The sequence below is a fragment of the Limulus polyphemus genome, unplaced genomic scaffold (assembly GCF_000517525.1).
Source record: "Limulus polyphemus unplaced genomic scaffold, Limulus_polyphemus-2.1.2 Scaffold668, whole genome shotgun sequence".
In the NCBI taxonomy this organism is placed as follows: domain Eukaryota; kingdom Metazoa; phylum Arthropoda; class Merostomata; order Xiphosura; family Limulidae; genus Limulus; species Limulus polyphemus.
In genome coordinates this window covers 1-24,089 of record NW_013666278.1, presented here as the reverse complement: position 1 = coordinate 24,089, position 24,089 = coordinate 1, and the positions used below count along the sequence as shown (strand labels likewise).

General features: G+C 32.9%; 1 protein-coding gene across 1 annotated transcript in view; it reads left to right on the top strand.

Annotated features, from left to right (window-relative positions):
- Positions 1 to 21,493, top strand: part of LOC106459853 (Krueppel-like factor luna) — a gene marked incomplete at its 3' end in the record, with an annotated part of 107,234 nt that extends 85,741 nt beyond the window's left edge. Inside the window, exon 2 of the mRNA XM_013919524.2 lies at positions 20,743 to 21,493. Within this exon, the coding sequence (XP_013774978.2) occupies positions 20,743 to 21,493 (751 nt within the window). The remainder of the gene's footprint in view (positions 1 to 20,742) is intronic.
- Between the last annotated feature and the right edge of the window lie 2,596 nt (positions 21,494 to 24,089).

The following is a 24,089-nucleotide window of genomic DNA, read 5'->3' as shown; positions in this document are numbered from 1 at the left end:
CTGAGAGGTGTTTTTGAGTATGCAATTCTGTGTATTTGACCTAACAAATGGCATCTATTGAATCAGGGTGGTAGATTTCAGAATATATGAGGAAGTCAGACAATAGAGCAGGAGTCATATGTATCTAAACAGGATGCTGTGAAACTATCGTCTCTTGTTCAACTCTTACCTAGAGTTCATTTGATTGGAATGAAACTTGCAGAATTTTCTGCGTACGACTTTTGTCCTCCTCTTGCGTGTTAGTTAGCATTGGCCAGAGTGCACTGTACAGTGTCCATAAAATTTTCATGCAATCTCAGCTTAAAAGATTTGCGAGTTAGTCATATTTGTGTCCAAGGCACTCCATTTTTAAATCCTCTCAATTACTGACACAACAACGACTTTAACCTTCATAATCATTATGAATTAGTTGGATATATTAGTTATATGTTGTTTTAATCTATATTTTGGCAAAGTGACATATTATTTCTGAACCATATAGACTGCAAGAAATCTATACTGTCGCAGAAATCCTAATCATCAAGAAATTAATATTTCGTTTGTAGTCATTCCAAAAATTGTTCTATGTTTCATGAACTGGTACTTTTTAGAATTGCCAAAATGCAAAGGATGTATCACGACAGTCATCGACATCACTAAAGTCCTGTATTTGGAAAATGTAATTCCTAGATCCTCGTTGAAAATATATGTTACCCTAACAACAAGGACAACTTATGGACAAGTAATTTTATGCGATTTAAATTAAATTATCTTTCATTCTTGCTAGAATTGAAGATCGGTGCCACGAGTGTTATTCACACAGTTCTTTTAAACATCTCCAATCGCTCGTGCAGAGAAGTGGCATTACCTACCTGGAACATGCTTCATAGTACCAACACAGACATGTCTGTTCTTATCTTTACTAACAGCAGCTGGCGAGGATTATTTAAATATGGCTTTATTTATATAATAATCACGTATATTTCGTGACCAAACGTCGATTCCAGGTTATATACGATTTTTTTTTTCAAATACAATGGTTATTTACGTTTCATGGCTGTATTTCAATTATTTATGTTCTTTGCATATTTTCAAATTATCTATGCCTCTTACTTGCACATTAAAGTATTGGTTATTTACATTCCTTGCCTCTTTTCTGATTATGTGTATTACATGTCTGGATCCCGTAGAGTTATGTTCCTTTGGCCTTTTCCTTGACTGTTTATTTCTTGCCTTTAATCAGACAACATGGCCTGTACCTCTTTTATAATTGGGGTTCTGGTTGACTTTGTGGAAGAACTCTTGATTTCGGAGCTAGAGAATCGGTTTCGAATCCTTGTGATATCACAAAATATTCTCTCATTTTATGCTTTGCGTGCATTATAAGAATGAAAGTCAATCTCTTAACGTATATGATGGATACTGATGACTAGCTGGCTTCCCTCTGGTCAGTAGTTCAAAATTAGGGCCGGAGGCAGATAACCTTAGTAATTTTGCCATAAATACAAAATTCGAATTTTACAAATACTCTTTATAGGTATTTGTTAACCCCGATTACCTTTGATTTTGTCTATTTACTACTTAGTGGCTCATACGTCCCGACTATCTTGGTTTCTAGCTTACACTCTGCCCCGCAGTTTTTGTTTCTTAACTGTATCGCGTGAGTATAATAAACGTTTTTTCCAGAAGTATTTATACCCAAGAAGAGAATCTTGGCTCATTATATAATAACATTCCATGATTTTACACTTATCCCGATTCAATCAATTAACTTCAGACATACTATTCCTTAACTGTATTTCTTGCTTATACCTCATTTATGCTTTCCGCCCTTTGGCCTCCAATGGTTCAGTGGTAAATTTTGTTTTGTTTTCGTAGTTTTAAGCACAAAGCTACACAATGAGCTATCTGTTCTCTGCCCACCAACGGTATCGAAACCCGGTTTCAAGCGTCGTAAATCCGCAGAAATACCACTGTGCCACTGGGTAGCTTCAGCAGTAAGTCTGCAGGCTTACGACGCTAAAAACCGGGTTTCAATACCCGTGGTGGGCAGAGCAAAAAATAGTCAGTTGGGTAGGTTTGCACTTAACAATAACTAAACCCTTTGCATTACATACCTGTATTCCATTTATATGTATTTTATTATTAGTAGCTAAGTTTATAGTTTGACGCAAGCCTTTTTCGTGTTACTTTAACGTATTCCCTGTATTCCAGTTGTTTATATATTTTGTGTGTATAAACGAGAATATATCTTGCCTTGTCTTCCCTGTATGTTTCTTGCCTGTTTACTTCTTTCACGAAACCGTTGACGTGAAGACCAAGGCTGTCTACATAGGAAGTCTGGCTGTAGTTTCATTTTATCAAGTAGAATCATAGGTCTAGACTCTCGTCTGTTTCAGTTTTTACTTGTTCAAAATAATATACTTAGTAGGCAATTCTAACCATATCCATACACGACCTGTTTTCCTAATTTCATCTCAGATTTTTGGCCTTCTTGCCTCTATTCGACTATCTGTATTTTTGCCTGTATCACAATAGTATCTTTCTAACGTTTTCACAATTATACTTCAGATATTAAGATTAAAAAACAAAACTGACTTTTTTGTCACAATGAAAGATAAATAGTTGTTTCAGCTAGTTAGTTTCGATAATACAGTCACCTTTGTCAGGACTTGTGACTACAGTATTAAACTCTAACCATTAATGGGTAAGTTCATTTTTTTAAAAACAATGTCAAGACATATGGGAAGAAGGGTAGGTAGATGATAAATAAGGAAACGTACTTAAGACGAATAATTATTCTAATAGGACACGTTGATTGGTCCCTCGTCTTTATTTTTGCATACAAATCTTATTTTAACGACGCGAATATTTTCTCTTAAGTTTCTTTCTATGTTTGTGCATTTCTAAATATTTTCACATTCTGCCAATCATAACTGCCGTCACAGTTCCAGAAACACTTAGCTACAGTTGAGGATATGGTGTTCTTTCAATCTAGTTTTGAATTTTCTTCCGATTTGTCCTGTGTCTGTTTCACCACAACTAAACCTGATTTGATATATTTTACCTCCATCTTCAATCTTTTTGGATTTTTGAGTGTTTTGAAATGGTTAAGAATTTTGTTTTGAGGAATGAAAACTAACTTATAACTCTTTAATCGGAATGATTTACCTGTTTTTTTCTGAAATGACAAGAAAAAATGGCATATTAATGAACTTATGTTTAGTTGATTTTAATGAAGCTAATTTAGAGTACCTCATTTGTAGATTTTTGTCGTTTATTTTATGAAAAGCTCTGCCAACAGTTATAACCTCTCTCTACCGCTACTGCTTTTAATTACATTTTTCGTTGTTTATATCCATGTAAAATGTGCCCAATTTCTTACATAAAGATTGATTGGAGTTATGGTGTGGTGGCATGCTGACAACAAAGGGTTTACGAAATACACTGATTTTTAACTTATTGTAGCAAATATCATATGATACGTAAGCTATACCTACGATAGTTCAGGGGTAAGTCTTAAGCCTTATGACGCATAAAATCGGGTTTCGATAGCCGCTGTGGGAGGAGCACAAATAGCCTGTTGAGTAGCTTTGCACAAAACAACAAAACAAACCAGAATGAGCTGTATAAGTTGACAAATTAAATTAAAATACATTTTTCAAGTTTTTATTACTTTTGTAATTTGTGGTCGTTGTACAAATTGCCAAGAAATGTTTTGGTTTTGTTTTTTTAGCCATCGATACATTCGTATCAGCAACGGTTTGATATATATATATATATATATATATTAGATAAATAAAGAGACAGGGGAAAATTACGAAATGCTTTTTAGGGTTCCCTTTTAAAAACTTGTACTTGTTCTATGTTGTGGTAAAAAATATCATTAATGTTATAATGCAGCAAGTTTACTCCTCTAAGCTAGACAAAAATGGTCAAAGTATGACGACGCCTTTTGTCACGCTAATGTAATGACACTGGGTAACGATTAGAGCATAAGGGACACGGAAGTTGACTGTAATACGTCTCAAGTCTGTCTGGGAGCTCTCATATACAAGTACCCTCCTGACGCCATTGTGTCTGTACTTAATGGTCTGAAGTTGTCAATAAATTATATTGAACTTTAACGTTGGCTCAGTGATTTCATATTTAAATGAAGGCTGAATAAACCAATCGAATCTGAGCCATAAGTTAACGTTCTGTTCACTAAATGAGTATACGTTGCGTTTATTACTAATGGTATAATTATTCAAACTATTATCTCGTCTTACTTATGTGTATTATTATTTTCACAACGTTCGACCAGTCAATTCTTCGGCCGCCGTCAGATTTTAAATCAGATATTTTCGTATGCGTCACAACCAGAAAGCTTTTTGTGGAATTACCAGGATTCGAACCCCCGAATCTCTCTCGAGTATTCCGTTAGGCATCCAGATTATCCAACCAACAATTCCGCTGTTTTGATAACCCTTCGACTATTTAGCTGCATAACACATAAGTTTCGTCTGATGCGATCAGTACGGCGTTTTGTTTTATTCAATATGTTTTCCGTAATGTCGATATCACGCAAGGTGGGTTACTGACCTAACGTCTACACCTAGCTAGAGTAACCATTACTATGGATATATAAATTTCTCTTCTATCGATTCAGTCTACTGTCTGAGCCTCAACATTATTCAGATAATAAAAACACTATAAGGCACACTGGCGCCATGAGCAATCGAATTTTGTACAGAGGGCGCAGTTAAGTCAAACCTTTTTATTGTATTATTTAGAAAACTAACAAACGACACGAAAGTTCTTGAAGTACACGATAATTTTTTTTTATCTTGATTCACATGTAAAAAAGCCATAGATAGAAAAACTGACAGCTAGAGAGAGACAGATCGGTAGATTTTTTGTGCCTGGTAGTTTTATTTTAAATACTGTCTATGTAAAGATTCACGTTGTTCATGTTATTTTACTATTTCTTTGAACATGATCTAAGTTTTTGGACAGAAAACTTGGTGTTATAAGACTTTATGATTTTTTATCAATTTATTCGTTTTCTTTGTTTGTTTGGAATTAAGCACAAAGCTACACAATGGGTTATCTGTGCTCTGCCCACCCCGGGTATCGAAACCCGGTTTCTAGCGTTGTAACTTCGCAGACATACCGCTGTGCCCCTGGAGGGCTATTCGTTTTGATTAAATTTATAAGCGAACCTAGTACTTAGCTTAATTTACTTGTTGCGAATCATCCAATTTCGTGCGATTGACTTTTTTACTATCTCATAGTTTTTAGTGGGCATAATACATTCATATGTGTGGGAGTGTTCTTTTGAACAAAGTGTGTTAAAATATGTTTTACAAATTTTACGTACGAAAAACCAGTGCCCTTTGTTCGAATCTTTTGATTTCAGTTTGTTTGGTGTTAAGAGCAAAGCTAAACAAGAAGGAATCCTCAATAGCTGTGGCATTTGAAATTATTTTAGGCAGGATTAGAGTAAATTAACCTGAGACTTATTTTTTTCCTTTTTATTTGTTATATTTTTGTGCGCCAGCAATACCAAGCTTGGGGCGCGCTTATACCTGATTCGATTTTATTACTCATCAGGATCTCTACCACCTTACGCTCAAATTAAAATTTATTTCGACAGGATTACAGTAAATTAATATATAAGACCTTGGGCGTGGCCAAATATACCAATCGAAAGTGTTTGACCTCCTAAGTCTAAAACTGTAATTAGATCTCAAATTGGTCAAGAGATGACGGAGCTATAAGTTAAAAGTTTGTACTTGAAAAAGAAAAGAAAAAGAACTCAGAGCCGTTCAATGAGCCGCGGCTAAACATGGGATATCTGAGCTCTGCCTGCTGCGGGTATCGAAACCCGATTTTTAGCGTATAAGTCCACAGGCTTTCCGCTGGGCCACCAGGGGACCAAATCTTTAGAACGTTCAGTTATTAGTATTGTGTTCAAATGACAATAAATAAGTAGCACGTATTTTTAAATACACAGATACACGCACATTGAAAAGTGAATTATTTCATGTTATCATTTCTACCAACAGCTTCTCACCTAATTATACTGAAGATTTACACTGATTGACTTACTTTAATAACTCTACTTGCTTGATCTATTTACAGATATTTTTATATTTGTTTGACTTAACTCGTATTTACCGTTTTATTCTTTGTTTGTAACGTAAGTGAGGTATGCTTTATTATTTGTTTAATGCTACTTTAACTTTAACAGCATTGGCCAACATATGTAATATATCTATTTTATTCTCTTTACTTCGTTATTATTATATTTTTATTATATGGATTATTTTGCATTATTAGCTTAGTATATGGACTTAAGACTAACCCACATCTCCTAAGCTGGCCGAACCTCGTTAGATATTATTGGGATTACGGCTGAAAACATCGTTAACAGCGAGAACACACAACTAATCAAACAATGCATTCTATTAATTGACTATAGAAACGCATTATGCTATTATAATGATAAGTTGGCAAAAAATGGTTTATAAGCATAATTACCAATGCCTTCAGGTCAACATTCTGTCTAAACATGTAGTATGTTCCACCCAAAATTAATCACTTCATTATACTTATAAATAGTTGCTTGTCAGCTTATTTTTAATGCATTCTAATGTTTAAATTTAAGAATGTAATAACAGTATATTCAATTAGCTGTTCTCCGGGTTTATTTTTAGTTCTGATCTAATTATGAAGGAAGCTTTTTTTCTGGTTCCTTTTTTTTGAAGTTACTTATCTTTCACCTAGATCTTGATTTGAGAAAACATATTTCATATTACATCTTGTACCACCATTAGGTGAATGGTAAACTCTCACTGGAAAGCTAAGTACCTTCAAAGCTTTCGTTCCCACAAATAAAGCCATATGAAGGTATATTTCATAACATTCTCCATCATCAGTCTAGCGGCAGATGATGATGATTGGAACTAAAGTACTCATTTTTGGTAATGACTTTGTTATACAATATATTTTATAGTCAGTTTAGGAACGTTACTGTTTCCATTAGAATTCTAAACTTGTTCTTTGACTCATTTTTTGCTATAGTAATTATCAACTAGGAATGTATATCTAAGTGTTATCTAGTTCATACTGTTGTGCTATATAGCGTTTATTGTTAGCATTCATTTTGATATTTTGAAATATATCATATTGCCTTACGATATCCATATTTATTTGTTATCTCTTATGCTTATGAGTTGTTTTTTTTCGTTTTTACGGCAGCCATTGTAACCTATGTTAGAGTTAAGCTTGGATTTTTTTATCAGTTTCTGTATGAATATATTGCACGTTAGAAGACTTTAACGTATTTATTTGGTGGTACACAAGTAATATTTTCAACGTAGCATATAGTTTGAATTTGGTAATAAAATTAATTAACACCATAAAATAAGATTAATAGCCTGTGAACTTAAATAAAGTGTGAAATTAATTAATTGTTGGTTAAAAATTCGTAGTTCGTTGCAGATCTGTAAAAAAAAAGGTTTAGTAGTTCATAAATTGTGAATACGTTAAATAAGATAGGCGTATCTTCAATAGTGAAGACAGTATTTATGTTCTCTAATTTCAATAATGGACAGTTCGAGTTAGTTTCAACTCATAAATGACTTTTTTATAAAATACCTGTTTCTAATATTTGGGAGGAAATATACCTTAGCTTACTCGTTCTATTCGACGTACAAAACCCTCTGCAAGTGAGTTTGAGCTTTTTCAGTAAAGTAATAAATCAACAAGTATTATTTGTCAACATGTCCGTGAGTGTGTTGGTCCAACAAGAATATTAGTTAATTTAGGTTAATTTAATATATCTACATCCAAACAAATAATTTGGAGTAATGTAAAAATGCAATTTGCTGAAGTTATCTTTGTGGCACACTCTGTTTCTTAATTCGAATTACCCTTTTACATGCTTAGATTCATCTTAACTGTGATTATGTATGTAATGTGGCAACAGGGAGCTTGTCACCGAGAAATCGGAAAGTAAGGGTTCTAATATATCGCATTTACCTGGCCCTGGGTGACCATAACTGGGTTAATTGATGTTTGTGTAACTTTCAAAGCTCCTTACTCTTAGTGGGAAAGAGACTGTAAATTACCTTTTACTGAGTACAACCATTCTCATTGTGGGGGTCGTAATACAATTAAGCTCATCCTTTTGGCATGCATAAATATCATTTTTAGGGCTAGGGGCGTGATGAGTGTATGTGACAAAGAAATTCGTAGTGTCGATAGCTTTTCATTTGGGAATTGACGTCCCCATTCAAGATAAATGGGATGTTTTATTGACATCAGTTATGGGGTTAAGAAATTAGTTTAGTTTCTAATTAATTAAAAGTTTCGAAAAGCTTGCGAAAAGCAACTTTTAAAAGTCTTAATTAACTTCACTGTTGGCTTTTTTTATGTTTCCTTATGCCTATTATATCAGTTTCATTATTGAAATATCGAATATCGCTCGATTTATTTATTTGATACTGTTGTTTTTTATATTACTTGGGACTTCTGGGGTTTAAAATTTATGATCTGTTTCTGACTTTATAGCATCATATAAACTTTATTACAACATATACTTTCGGTAATTTATTCTTCCTGTTCATTAGAGCTCAGTGACATTCTTTGTTTCCAGGAAGTTTTACCAATTTTACTTTACTTCTGGTAGAAAAAAGAAAAAAGTCTACACTATTCAAGTGCCAAACAGGCCTATTCTAAAAATACGTTTCTTGGAAAATACTACTACTCTAAATTGTCTAACCACTTCAAATAGTTTAAGTAGAAAATAAATGAGCAATAAAATGTTCTGGTTTAAGAACTATCTTTTCTGCTCATCTAATTAGAACAGTTATAAGTACGTGTTGTGGATATAATCTTACAGTATGTTTAACGTAAACAAAGTGAAAACTGTGAGTTATTTTACTTGAGATTGATTGATTCGCCGAAAAAAATTGTTTCTTAAGACAATGAGTGTTTGTTGGTTGAATTTCACACAAAGCTATTCGAGAACTATCTGAGCCCTGATTTAGAAGCGATAGACTAGAGGGAAGTCAACACTACCTCTTGGTCTACTCTTTACCAACGAATAGTGGCATTCATTTATATTTTCATGTCAAGAACCAAACCACATATTGTTTCAGTAACTCATAATACTTAAATAAGAAAGCTTTAAATTCTAATTTAACAATTAATCTTATTTAGTTTCATCAGATTAATATATTCTTCTGTAAATCATTCATTTTAAATGTACATTCTGCCTGAAAATCATTACATTTGGACTCCATTTCTGCACGCTTCTGTTTGCCTGATGTATATGCCATAGCAGACAAATGTTATAGACGATGTAAAAAAGTAAATAACTTCTGTTGCTTGGTTATTATTGACGAAGATATTTCACCAGAATCTTCCCAAGCGGTATGAATTAAGAATACATCCCTTGGTATTGATTTTAAAGTTTGTAATTTAATGTTTTAGCAACATGATATACTAGACATTAGTTCAATTGAATAAGGTGTTTTTTACCAAGTGTTTGTCAAAACAAGTTTAAATTTTGGCCGTATTGTAAAGTTAATGTGCCCAGACTTTGAATTTGAAAATTCATGAATTGCGTCACGTCGTTACTGAAACTTGCCTCGAATTTTGGTGCCGTTATTGCGCTGTAATAGTGACAGTCAAAGCACCTTATTCTATCAGAGAAGAATTACTCAAGAGTTGGCAATGGGTGCTGTTGACTATCTCTGCCTTTTCTCTAGTCTATCAGTTCAAGATTAGAAGCGGCTATGGGCAAATAGCCCTTGTATAGTTTTCCATGAAAAGCCTAAACAGACAAACAAAGTATTCATAAAGTGTGCAATATATTTATTTTGTTCAAGTTGTAAGGCTATTGATAAAAACATTTTTTCTGTTTGTAAGATTTTATACAGAAGTAACGTGTCCTGCTAACAATTCGTTCACATTCCAACCACATCAGACACTGGGCCACGTCCAGCCTTAAAAATTATGTTTGTTGTTAAGCAAAAATCTGTACAATAAGTTCTTCATATTGTGCACACCGCAAGGATCAAGCCTTGAATTTCAGTGGTATAAGATTTTGATCTTGCTGCTGAGCCATCAGACATGGCATGTCATGGATAAAAACATGAGAAACTGGTGAATGTAACAAGTTATTTTTCTAGTAAAACTTTATCTGTAAAATAAATTATTTTTTTAGATAATATTAAAATTTTCATTATATTTAAAATATTAAAATTAATCTTAAGTGTTGCATATAGATTTTATTGGTCACTAGTTTTCAACAGAAAGTGTTATTGATATCATTTAGTGAACGTGGTGTGAATTAATTATGCAATAGTTTTAGTTGTTTCTTTTCATATAATACAGCAAACATTTTTGTTGAATAGCCTGTCTTGTAGTAAAAATGTGCGCAACTTTTGAATATTTTATATGAATTCTGAGTTTAATGAAACTTGGAGTTGTAACTGTCAGATCAGATATTCGTTCTGATTACTTTGGGACATATTTGGCTTTGTTACAGACGAATTTCTCAGATCAGCTACACATTCTAGTTGCATTGAGGTATCACTGGTCTTCTTCCAACTAATGCTGGCAGATGAGATATACATTCTGATTACTTTCAAGGTACAGAACTAACGATTACATAAAGCATACAATCCGGTTAATTTAAGACAACGGTAAAGAAGAATCACACAGTAGAGTTTCATGTTTTTATTAGTTCACAAAGTATTATAACAAAAGCTTTCAGTGTGAGTATTATGCTAGTTACGTGACCGAGTTCTTGGCAAAGTTTCAGAAACAAATATATGTATATTGTAAGAAAAGCTTTCCGATAAGTTGACAAAATTGCCGAATCAAAGCCTCAACGTACATTTAACCGAATTGGTATTTGTTTCAACATTTATAAGTAGATATTGGTCACTTACAAAAAAGCAAACAAAAAACATTAGATAAGCTGTATTCAAAATTGCTTTGCCGATATAAAACACCTGTCTTAAACAAGTTGTGTTGAATATAAACAAATTGTATTGAAATATATGTATAAGTAAATATTTTGGGAAGCTACTCGGTTTACTGAATTTGTTGAACTCGTTAAATATTCGTAATTCAAAGTGCTTGTAAATTATTCAAGGATTAATTAGCGCCATCTACATACAGTTTTCGAAAGCACAACGCTGTATTTAAGGTGCTCCTGCACAGTTAGCCAGCTAATTATTGACAGCAAGTACATGTTAACTTTACATATTTTTTCTTAAAGAGTTCGTTTGTCTTGATAAATATCTTACAAATACTATTGCGCGTATTTAAAACTTTTATAACTTATGAATGACCTAAGAAAAGTTTTACAAATTACTAGGGAACCATGCACTAAAGCCTTTTTTCTTTTCTTTTTTTTTGGACTGGTGAATAATCATTTCAATATATTTTAGTTAATCCATTAGGTGTTATATTTATTAACAATTTTTTAGCAGTATTTATTTCAAAAAATAATAATTTAAGGAATTCTAATCAAATGAAAAATCAACTAAGAGTTTAAATATGCCAAAATAAAAATGCTCTTGTACACCTGAATACCGAATTTAGCACTGAATTATAAATTTAAAACATAAATACAGAAAATTATGGAAATCCTAATCAATTATACTGGTCACCTAAATAATGTTGCTATGCAGCTGTACATGAACCATCATGATAATTTTAAGACTTATTTATTTGTTGATAAAATGCATAAGATGTTCTGTGTTTCAAAGAAGCTGTATGAAGGAGTTCAATATCTGTGAAGCCATTTAAGATGCCGTTTTAAGATCACATGCTTAGATACAAAATATGGTCAATCCCTTTTCTGTTTCCACCGTTTGTTTTACATTTGTGTCGGTTTTTCTTGTGACTTGCTATTTTAAAGGAAGATATGATGGTATATATTCATGTGTTATCGTTCGTACTAAAATGTTAAAATCGTTTATATTTTAAAAGCAGCAACAAACTTGGATACATGGGCGTGGTGTAGGTGATTATTAGGCAACACTTTGAAGGGCGTAGTTACGAGTTGTATTTCCAGAGCTAGGTGGGAACAGCTAATTTCCCAGAGTAGAACCGTCTGGAGTAATCAGGGAAATTGTTCTTACATCTATATGTAGGCCTAATTGGTTATTAAAGTGGCACAGGAGTTAATGAATAGCACTATGTATGCTTTCTAAAGCTTACAAATATATCGTTTTAAGATTACTGTGTTAAAGTCTTCTTGCGCTCCCACGTTTAAAAGAATTTCACGCTGCAGATAAGAACTCCAGTATTTACTTTAATCGTATTTTTTTATGATACTTTTGTGGCGTATTGGACAACGGATCATAGGGTTTCATGCTTTACTTTCAGTTGTAAATGCGGTATAATAGTGACAGTCAGCCTGCTACTGAGTTAAGAGTGGCTGCTTCAAGTGGCGAATGATGCATTTCCTTTGGTTCGCAGCTCAAAAACTAGGGGCGCCTGTGTCTGAACTATAGGAGACTGTTGCCTGGCCATTTAGTTTACTGAGTTCATCAGATTTGTTTCAGGTGAAAATAGAAACAGCAATCTATGGTCGCTGTAATAAAGTCTGACTAATTTCTAAAATTTTACTATTTATTTTCTTTGAAATTATTTTATCGAAATCTCTTTGTTTATTTTTCAAAAGACATTTATTCGATGAATCTCAACCAGAATGTTTCTCCTCACAACAAATAATGAAAGTCAGTGAGAATTAGGATTTTTACATCATCTCATGGGGCTTTTACCACTTCGTTTGGGCTTGGCATAACCTGGTAGTTAGGGCGATCGACTCGCAATCTGCAGGTCGCGGGTTGGAATTTCCATCACCGAATATGGTCGCCTTTTCAGCCGTAGAGGCGTTTTATGTGATGGTCAATCCAACTATTCGATGTGGAAAGAGCAGTCCAAGAGTTGGCAGTGAGTGGTGTTGACAAGCTGCCTTCCCTCTAGTCAATCACTGCTAAATTAGGTATGGCGAGCGCAGATAACTCTCGAACAGCTTTACGCGAAATTCGTTTTTTGTCATTTCATTCCAGCGGGGCTGAGTGGCAATCAAAGGGATATACCCTCCTTGTGGGCAAGATATGGAGCAAGTAAAGTGGGAATTGCAGTACATGGATGGATAGAAGATGATTTTACCACAAAATACTAGTAAGTGTATCCGTCATTGTGAACGCCATTTTCAAGCTGGCGAAGAAATATTATTCTTGATTATAATTGTATACCTGTCATAAGATATTAGTATTAGGCCTGTTATATATTCAGTTTCTTAGGGTTTTTTTTTTTTAGAAGAATAAGAGTGTATAATAGTACTTCAACCACACTGTGTCAGCCATATCCGTCTTTGACGTAAAAGCTGACGTAAAAGCCTAATGCATTTTTTGATTGGCCGCGCCCTGATTATATTTTCAATTTTCCATTGGTGAAGATAAAATAAATCTGTAAGATAATCATTAAACAGGTGATCTGTTGTATAAAATCGAATAATAAATTAGGCCAAATGCCATAATATTATTCACACGCCTAAAGTAATTCAGATTATTATATGGTGAATTAAAAATAACTCAAAACTACATAAGTGTGTTATATGCATCACCATTATAAGAGACCCAACTACATTTGTTTTGTTTTGCTGACCCAAGCTGTGTTGATGAGCCTTGAATATCAGAAACTGCCGTCCGCAGTAGAGGATGCGGCCAATCAAAGAATTAATTGCGCCTCTACGTCACACATTATACCACACAATCTACTAATACGTTTTGCAGTAATCAGATCACACAATTTACTAATACGTTGTGCAGTAATCAGATCACACAATCTACTAATACGTTGTGCAGTAATCAGACCATTATCGGAAAGTTTAGGTGGAACTCGTCCACCACGAAATAAATGTTTTGAAATTAATGGTCAAATTAGATGCTCAAAAGTTATTTTCAGAGACTAAACATCACATACATGTTGTATTGTAGATTTGTTTCTTTTTCGCTAAAGGTAAAACTGAAACTCTGATTACTGCACAACGTATTAGTAGTTGTGTGGTCTGATTACTGCACAACGTATTAGTAGATTGTGTGGTCTGATTACTGCACAACGTATTAGTTGATTGTGTGGTCTGATTACTGCACAACGTATTAGTAGATTGTGTGGTCTGATTACTGCCTGGGGCGTGGTATTTTGTAAGGCCGGCACTGTTAGTCTATAAAGAAATTATCCTATGTATCTCTCTATACAGTTTTGTTTATATATACTGTTGTTTATTTACTTCATAATGTTTACTTTCAGATGCATTTGTAATACTCTTCCATGAACTTATGACGCACAAACAAACGACATACTTTAACCTAAATATAGATGCTTAATTGGTCATAACTTATAAGCGTAACTACATATGTGGTGTAATGAAGATTTTAATTCTGCTTTAATCATCCACTTTTGGTCAAAAGAATGCAGTGGGTTGTACGAGACTTTCATAATGTTATTTATTTGCTTTTTACATAAATCCAAATCATGCGCTGGTATTTAAACGTCACAACTGAAATGTTCTAATTTAATTTATTTGTTGGTCATCATGGGCTATACCACCCCATGGATAAAATTAAAACCCATTTTCTCGTAGTGACACTGAAAAATTTATCATAAACTATCAGCTATCAATACTCAACAATGAAGTACAAAACAGTAAACTCTATTAATATTTGGCTATTACTTTTTTCTATATAAAATAACATTTAAATTAGAACAAGCAGCTGTGTCTCTAATTATAATATTTTGCTCTTTCAATACTTGTGAAGGAGATTTTCATATAAATTTAGAAAACACAAAGACAATCCTATCAATATATGACATGTTAAAATCTCATTCTTTGTTTTACTTGCGTCTGTTTTTAAGTCCTTTCTTATCCAACACAATACACAAAGCAGAAATCTAAGCAATTATGTAGTGTCTCAGAATACATAAGATGGAAGAAACGTATATATCCACACTGTCATAGCTATACTATCTGAATTCCTGATGTAGTCAAATTTCTTCTAAAGTTGGAACATTAGTGACTAGTCTGAATAAAATAAGTGCTATATCAAATACATTATCGTGATGAAATGTACGTGATAATATGCAATCTTAGAGGTAGGTAATCGAGTGAAAGAGACAGCTTGATGTCTGATGAATCTTCAACTTATGTGACGCATTCACACTCGTAACAATGATTATTTTCAGTGAACGTCTGACGTACGTTTTTGTGAACCTAGGAAAATTCATAAATATGAAATATCGCTGAAAATTGTTCTAATATCGAAATTGAACATACTGACAGTTAAGTATCACGTGTCAACAGACATAGTTTATATAAGTAACCATAAATATTTAGTACAATAAAGTTTGAAGTAGAAATTGAACGATTGCCAACAAAAGAAAATCACAGCACATGAGAAAATCTCTAATAGTAAATAATTTTTAATTTTCTAGTTTCAAGTTCGTTTGCAAAACATACTGGTGAGCTTATTGATGATAATGTTTCGAGGAATTATCTGGATTTGATGATGAAATCTGAAAGAATACTACTTGTAAGGAAACGTAACCCGAAGCGGTTTCTTTCAATACTTGTCTGAACTTCATGAACTGTCTCAATAATAATGTATATTTTAGTAAGTGGTACATTTTCCAAGTTTTCAGAAAGAAATAAAAAACTTAATACCACGTCTTTCGACCGTCGATATTAAATAAATGAAATTATACAACAAGAAGGTTTACATCTTATGAGTTAGTTTTGAATACATATCAGTGGCTATCCGTTCAGTTAGCATAACAACCCAATGACAGTAATCTACTTACAAAAAGCAGCTAAAAGGACCTTAGCGAAAGGTGTTTATTCAGTTGTTTGTAGTGTCGAATATGAGATGTGCTTACATTAATTATTATTCTAAAGAAAAATAAAGGAGCATAAATAATGGAGCTTTAATAAACCGAGGAAAATTAATTCCTATAGTTTTATCTTGTAGCTTATAGTTCTTATGCAGGTAGAACGATTTCTACACAGAGATTGGAGTTCCTGAGTTTTCCTCTAGGGACTCGTTATCAAGAATAAACGGGGCTTTTCTGGAAGTAATGAAGTTCTTTTGTAACGTTAAGCTACTAACTTAGCTGGTTATGGTCTATATCCTACTAACTACTTTGCTTTAGATATATACGCTATCATAAATATCTCTTCATGCTGGAGCTAAAACTTAAAGCTTTTATGTTTTACTTACATTTTATTCATTTTTGGAACGAGTTGCTTAAACATCAACAACATACACTTAAGTATAAAACTGTAAATGTAGAAGAACCTTGTGCAAGTATTGTATGAAGTATTACATATCCAAGGGGGCGAATATCAAGTTGTCGGTTCGTTATTCTACGTGTACATCATCTATCTTTCAGTCTTTAAAATCACTTCTTAACATGTTTATTTTAAGACTGTGAATGAAAACATAGCAATTGAGAAAACTGTGTTGTTCTTATTGCGTGACATTGAGGGGATCGAACTTGCTTTTTTTTTACATGCTTTTATTTACGCAGAACACAGATATTTATTTAAATACTATGCATGTTCTGTTTAGCTACAGTTTACTAATGATGTAGACTAGAACAACCTTAAAAAACATGCAATAATAAATCAATAATATATCAAAAAAGATATCTAACAACATTATTATACTTCCTGTACTCTCTTGTTTTAATATTTGGACAAAGTTTGTTCACATCTTATGTTTAGATGTTGCCTGCATGTATAACAGCCTTAGATTCTGTAAAAAGCATTACCTACAATTTTTCATAGAAGTACAAAGTATTTCACAGTGTATGTGTAGGGAGTCTCACACGAATAATCACTACAATTATGGTTGAGATTTAGCATTGGAACAGTTAATGCAAATTGTGATATTCTTACTAGCTGCTGTAATAACAGAAAAGTAGCGTTGTGTGTGTTTATTATTTTACACGACTATACTGTTTAACAAAATATACCGTTGATGGTCCAACAAAAACACTTACACGTAATACAGAAAAAAAGAGAAATATATTATTTCTAAGGGCATATAATTAAAGCCATTTTAGATATACTGTTTACGTTACATGCAGCTTGATAAGCATGAATGATGTCACTTGTTGCTTAAATTCTTATCATCGAGAAGGAATGAGCAAATGCTGTGTTTCTTATTTTAGATTCGAACTAGCTTTTTTTCAAACACTTACAGAACAGTTTATTCTGGTATATTAACAATTACGATATTTTGTTTTTCACATTTCAAAAGAAAAAGTGGGTTTTCAGTGATAAAATACATCTGTGATTCGTGAAGATAAAGATGTGAACGATAATCAGTGAATGTTCTGATCTTCAATACTTGCTACTAACATAAGGACAAGCAGACTACAGTGTTGCTAACTAACTATGAACATTCGCGTCCCATACTTAACCTTCTAACTCATATCCGTAGGTAATTTTAATTGTATTACTAAACATGAACTTTCAACTGTTATCCATTATTTAATTACGCTTGTCTTACTAAACTTGGCCTTCTAACTCGTATCCTATTCCAAGTATGATTGTATTACCTGACTTGGCCTTCAACCTAGGAGCCATTATATGATTATTATTATATTACCTAACTTGACCTTGAACCCATATCCTTTATCTTATTATGCTAATATAACTTGGCCTTTTAACCCATATGTGTTTACTATTATGCCTGTATCATCGAAGAACTTTCACGTTTTTTTTTATTCTTTTTTCTCTCTGAATATTATAGATATTAGTCTTTGTGTAAATATAAATAGCTGCCATACTTTGTTTAAACTTTAGTCGATTTATTGTTTTGACATGGTAACAACTGAATAGAATATATTAATACACCACAATTGACGCTGGATTATTTAGCTAATTTAAAAGCAACGTAATGTTGTGTGTTAGATGTTGTTCTAGACACTACCTATCACAAATAATGTAGTTTCCATATAACTGCAGTCGAATATCAGTTGTAACTAATCTATCTTCGAAGTTCTCAGTAGTGACTAATAACACATGCCTGCAAATTTAAACTTCATAAAAGTTGTTTTGGTTTTAGTAACAGGTTTTCTATAATTCGGCTAAGCAGGTTTCAAAAATAATATTCATTTTTTTTCTATTACGTAAGGATATTTTACAAATAGGAAAAAAACTCTTACTTAGATTAAATTATTATCTCGTTTACCACAATGAATATTTTTGTTATTATGTTTGTTAATAAAAATACAAACAAACTGAAGAAAAGAGAGGAACATTGATGTCAAACGAATATACATCCTCATTCATCCTGATTTTTCTTTTGTTAAATCTACCACTTTTAGTCTAAAAACTATATTGTTGTGGTCTTTCTTTTATGTATTGCGTTACGACGTTTCGTGAAAAATTTGTACGTGATGGATAAAAAGGGATTCAGCGTACAGGAATTACTGTTGATCATGTAAAAATTTCAAGACACTAAAACCATCGCAGGCATGTCTTATCAAGTTCCTTAAAGTTAATTCCTTGCAAGGCACATGAGGCCAGTGCATTTAAGCTCCGATTCCCAGTGACACCATCCGATGACAATGGTGACCCATTACTCCTGGACAGGATTCCAGTCCATCACAGGTTAACCCCTAGCTAACAGCTGGTGCCTATAATACAGCTGGATAGACTGGAACAAGAGGGGTAGTTCTTGCTAAAGGACACATTAGCATGATGCAGGCCAGCCTTAGCCTCACAACCATCTGACTACGAAGCCAATGAGCCACGCCGCCCCGCAGTTACCAGGGGAGATTTTAGAAAATTTGTGGTTTCGGCTTATTGTGCTAAAACGTACAGAATTATGCCTGTATCTATTATTGTATCAGAACTATCACATATAAACAACGTATATCTATCAGTATAACAGAACTACCACATATAAACAACGTATATCTATCAGTATAACAGAACTACCACATATAAACAACGTATATCTATCAGTATAACAGAACTACCACATATAAACAACGTATATCTATCAGTATAACAGAACTATTACACATAAACAACGTATATCTATCAGTATAACAGAACTATTACACATAAACAACGTATATCTATCAGTATAACAGAACTATTACACATAAACAACGTATATCTATCAGTATAACAGAACTACCACATATAAACAACGTATATCTATCAGTATATAAGAACTATCACATATAAACAACGTATATCTATCAGTATAACAGAACTATTACACATAAACAACGTATATCTATCAGTATAACAGAACTATTACACATAAACAACGTATATCTATCAGTGTAACAGAACTATTACACATAAACAACGTATATATATCAGTATAACAGAACTATTACACATTAACAACGTATATCTATCAGTATAACAGAACTACCACATATAAACAACGTATATCTATCAGTATAACAAAACTATCACATATAAACAACGTATATCTATCAGTATAACAGAACTACCACATATAAGCAACGTATATCTATCAGTATAACAGAACTATCACATATAAACAACGTATATCTATCAGTATAACAGAACTATTACACATAAACAACGTATATCTATCAGTATAACAGAACTATTACACATAAACAACGTATATCTATCAATATAACAGAACTATCACACGTAAACAATGCTACTTAGTCTTTCCCATGAGCTCCTACTCGTACAATGTGCAAAACTTCATAATATCAAGAGCTACCGTTCTAGCAGTTTATATCATCCTTAACTTTCCCGGATAATAGCAACAGTTTCAGGAGCTTATTTATGTTATGTTTAGCTTCTTATCTATTTATATTGTAAACTTAGTTCTAGATTAGTTTAATTTTGTGTATTCATACTTATTAGCATTTACTTTCTACTTTACTAACAGTGATAAACCTACTTAATATAAAAAATTCAATACGCGATAATAACTCTCACCACTTCTCTGTTTTTACGTAGTTTCATGAATTATAATACGATTTGTATTAATTCAGTTATTTCCCATAAAACAAATGGGTAATCACATTCTGTATTAACATGATGATTATTGTAGTGACTTTTTTTTTATTTAAAAGTGATTATGTTTTACAATTTCGCCCACTTTCTAAGATATCTATATTTTATGGGTTTGTTTTGGTTTGATCTGTTTTGAATTTTTGGGCAAAGCTATACGAGGGCTATCTGCTCTAGCCGTCCCTAATTTAGCAGCGTAAGACAAGAGGGAAGGCAACTAGTCATCACCACTCATCGCCAGCTGTTTTGACTACTCTTTTACCAATGAATAGTGGAAATGACCGTCACATTATAACGCCCCCACGGCTGAAATGGCAAGTATGTTTGGTGATACAGAGGTTCGAACCCGCGACCCCTTAGAGTGCGATTAGAGCGCCCTAACCACTTGGCCATGCCAGATCTATTTGGTGGCAATTTGCATACTTATGTATGTTCAATGACAATGAAATAAGTTTGCTTTCTGTTTGTTACTAGTGCTTAGAAAATAAAATATATCAATCCATGATAAAGAATTTTTTGATTTTATCTGCTTATGTTAGTAAAGTGTGGATAAAAAAAATTGTCTTTGGTGAGTCGAAAAAAATTACAACTCGAACATATAAAAACGTTGTCGAAAGTTAATTTTTGAAGACATGTTACATCCTTTTTTCTTTATTTTCCAGACGATTTTCGAAATGGAACGATACCTAAGGGACGAACCTAGAATACGCCCATGTAGACAGCTACCAAAGACTGTACAAGATCCGTTAAATTTGATATCATTACGGAATGACAGAGAGTCGTCTTCTAAAAACTTAACCTCTGACCCAGACGGACATTTGATTAGTTTTAATTCAAGTACAGAAAGCAGAGACTGTAACAGTGACGGCGGAAACAGCAGTGGAGGAGAAGACAGGCTTAGTGTTTCAGATCTGGACATAAGCGATCATAATGGCGATAATGTGATGCCTAGCGCCACCAGGAGGATAAATATTGAAAGTAATATGGTCACGTCTAGTGATTTCAAGAATAAGTATCATACGTTGAAAAAAAAGTCGCTTCTGTCAGTGCCCGGCGGAGAAGGTATTTCTGTGAAACTTCTAACAAAGTTAGGGCAGTCTTCACTTTCACCTCCGTCCTCCCCAAAGGACGCAGTTAAGCGTCCATTTACCCAAAGTTTAGGTGTCAGTGCTACTCTACAAGTTGCCGTGGCCTCAAATAATTCCATTTTTCAAGATCCAATAGTGCCAACATCAACGTTAGGACCTCGGATGTTAGCATCTCTAACAGCGGTTAACCCATTGCCTGAGTCACATTGCCGAATTGGGTTAGTCCCAGACAACAAGAGAAGAATTCACAAGTGCCAATATAGCGGGTGTAAGAAAGTGTACACTAAATCGTCACACCTTAAAGCTCATCAGCGTACTCACACTGGTAAGTCATGTTTTTTAATAACACTTTAAGATAGAAGTTATCACTCTTCTCAATACTTTTATTTTCTAAGTGTAATTGTAATAATGGTTTTTTTTATGTTTACTGTGTTTGTTTTACTATTTTAAAGATATATCAGAGATATATGGGCTTTTAGAAATGAGCATTAACAAAGTGACTTTGACAATGAGAAAGTATTTCATTGCATAAATTGAACTAAAAATAACAATCAAATTGTTTAACAATACAATTTAACTGATTGACCTAAAGTTCAGTCTAGAGATATACGAGTAAAGGACATCGAATGTTTTTTTTTGTTTTTTTTCAGTACAGCATCACGTTTCTTCTATTGCAAACTGAATAAACGACTTTACTGTGAACCTAGTGTAAGAGCATACAAACACCGCAAAATAGAATGCATATATAGTTTGATTTTAATTGGAATCGAGAAAAATAACAAATGTTATTTCTATTCTATTGAGAAAAATAACATGTTATTTCTATTGATTGCTGCTTTGCTATCAGTCTTTAAGGAGGTTTTAGAATGTAAACCAAAAATATCATTTAAGACTAAAAAAACATGATATAAGAAAGACATTGAATAATGATATTTAAAATCATACTAATTTTTTACTTCGCCCACTGCTTGTATAAATTTTTTGAGCTTAAATTCTACGCTAACAATAAAACAGATAGAATATTTGTAATTTGAAAGGTTTCTTTTGTAAGAATCTAAATATATTCTATCAATAATATTTGTACTTAGATATTGCTCTAACAGTTTATATTGTTGGGCGGTTTCTTTCGGATCATTCAGTAAAAATAAAATGCAGCATCCAGTCCAATTAATGATAACGAAAGCATTTTATTTCCTCGTCTATAATTTATACAAGTTAACTGATGGACTCTTGTTCATTGTAAAGACTATTACTATGAATTAACGTACTTGCCAGTTCCCTCATATCTCTATTTCTTCGTCAAACATAAATTCAATAGCCACAACACTTAACTAACTGACTAATAAACTCAATGAAATAAAATCTCACTACTTCAGACTCAATGTAACTAAGTAATACACACAATAGTCACTAATAATAATAATAATACCTTCTTCAGCCTAACTCGCTTTTTATTCTGCTCGAACCATTCTAAAACCTTAACAAAAACTCCACACTTTAAGCCACGCCCTCGTCACGTGACGTCTTACTCTCCCACTCTCCAGACAACAACGCAAACATTTAAATGAAAAAATACATAAACTACAGAAATATATTCTGTCTTATGACTATTTAGACAAGCGTGTAGTGTCTTCCATTTCAAAGCTACACACTATTATTTCTATATTTATCCTGAACATAAACAAAAAGTTTAAATTTCTGTTAAACATTGATAACCCATTTCATAAAGCAACTTTTCTGTTTCTAAAGAAGACTTGTGTATGATTAATTAGGGAGTGTCAGCACACAGTCTGGCTTAAATGTCAAATGCATCGTCATAACGCTCAAAAGTTACATTTTGACTGAACGTAACAACAACTACACACAAGCATCAATGCAAGCTGTAAATACACTCAAGAAGCTATTTTGGAAAAATATGTTGTTAAAAGGTTTACAATTTGATAGCGATCTCAAATGTAAGATCGATAACAATAGAATAAAATATAACCTAGTCCTTCTTTCCTATCCTTAAAAGAAAGGAGAAGTAGTGAATCAATTTTTGGTAATACAGTGTTTTTAAACGTATATCTTTTGTTTAACAATAATTATTTTATTTAGAAAATTAGAAGAACTTGAGGCTTATAAGAATATCAAACTGATGAAACAACAGCGCAATTTAAGACACTTAAACATGAGCTTTAACATCAGAGAAACAGTAAGTCACTGTTATAATAGAATGAGTATTCTGTAAGTCAAGTTATGATTAATCGCTTATCTTTTTATGTTGGTCTCTTGAAAGTACATGACCAGAACGCAAACAGAAAAAGAAAAACTTGTTCTTTTCAAATATTACTTTTCGAGTATTATTCTCAAGTAAAGTGAAGATCTTTTATGGATAACTTTGCTAAGGTGAATTTTTGAGTTAGCCATTACTCTTATGTCCTGAATGCATTGTAAATATTGTTATCAAAATGTGGCTACTCTGGAGAAACATCGACTCAGTAATGACAAACTGCGAGAATGAAATACAGAAAGAAAATATTAGTGGTTTAAAAAAAAAAACACCTGATCAAAGATAAGCTAAATGTACAAAAAGAGTAACATAAATTTATGAAGGAAATCCTGAATACTTATTGACTATACATAGTAATATATATAAACAAGCCAGGAAAACAAAATCACGTATTGATTAAAATGCATTAAATCATCAGTTAGGTAATGTAATTGTCAATGATATTTTTGGTTGTAATGATAACATCTCTCTGGTTGCTTTGAAAATGTCATTGCTTTTTGGGCTTATTTTTGACTTAGCCCTTATACTTCATCTGCGACTAAAACAAATAATTTCTTGTGAACTTAGTTCATTGCTGATTTTGTTGAGGTGAAGAACTATCTACTAGCTTCATCTGCCACATAATTCATTTATATGTTACATTATGAAG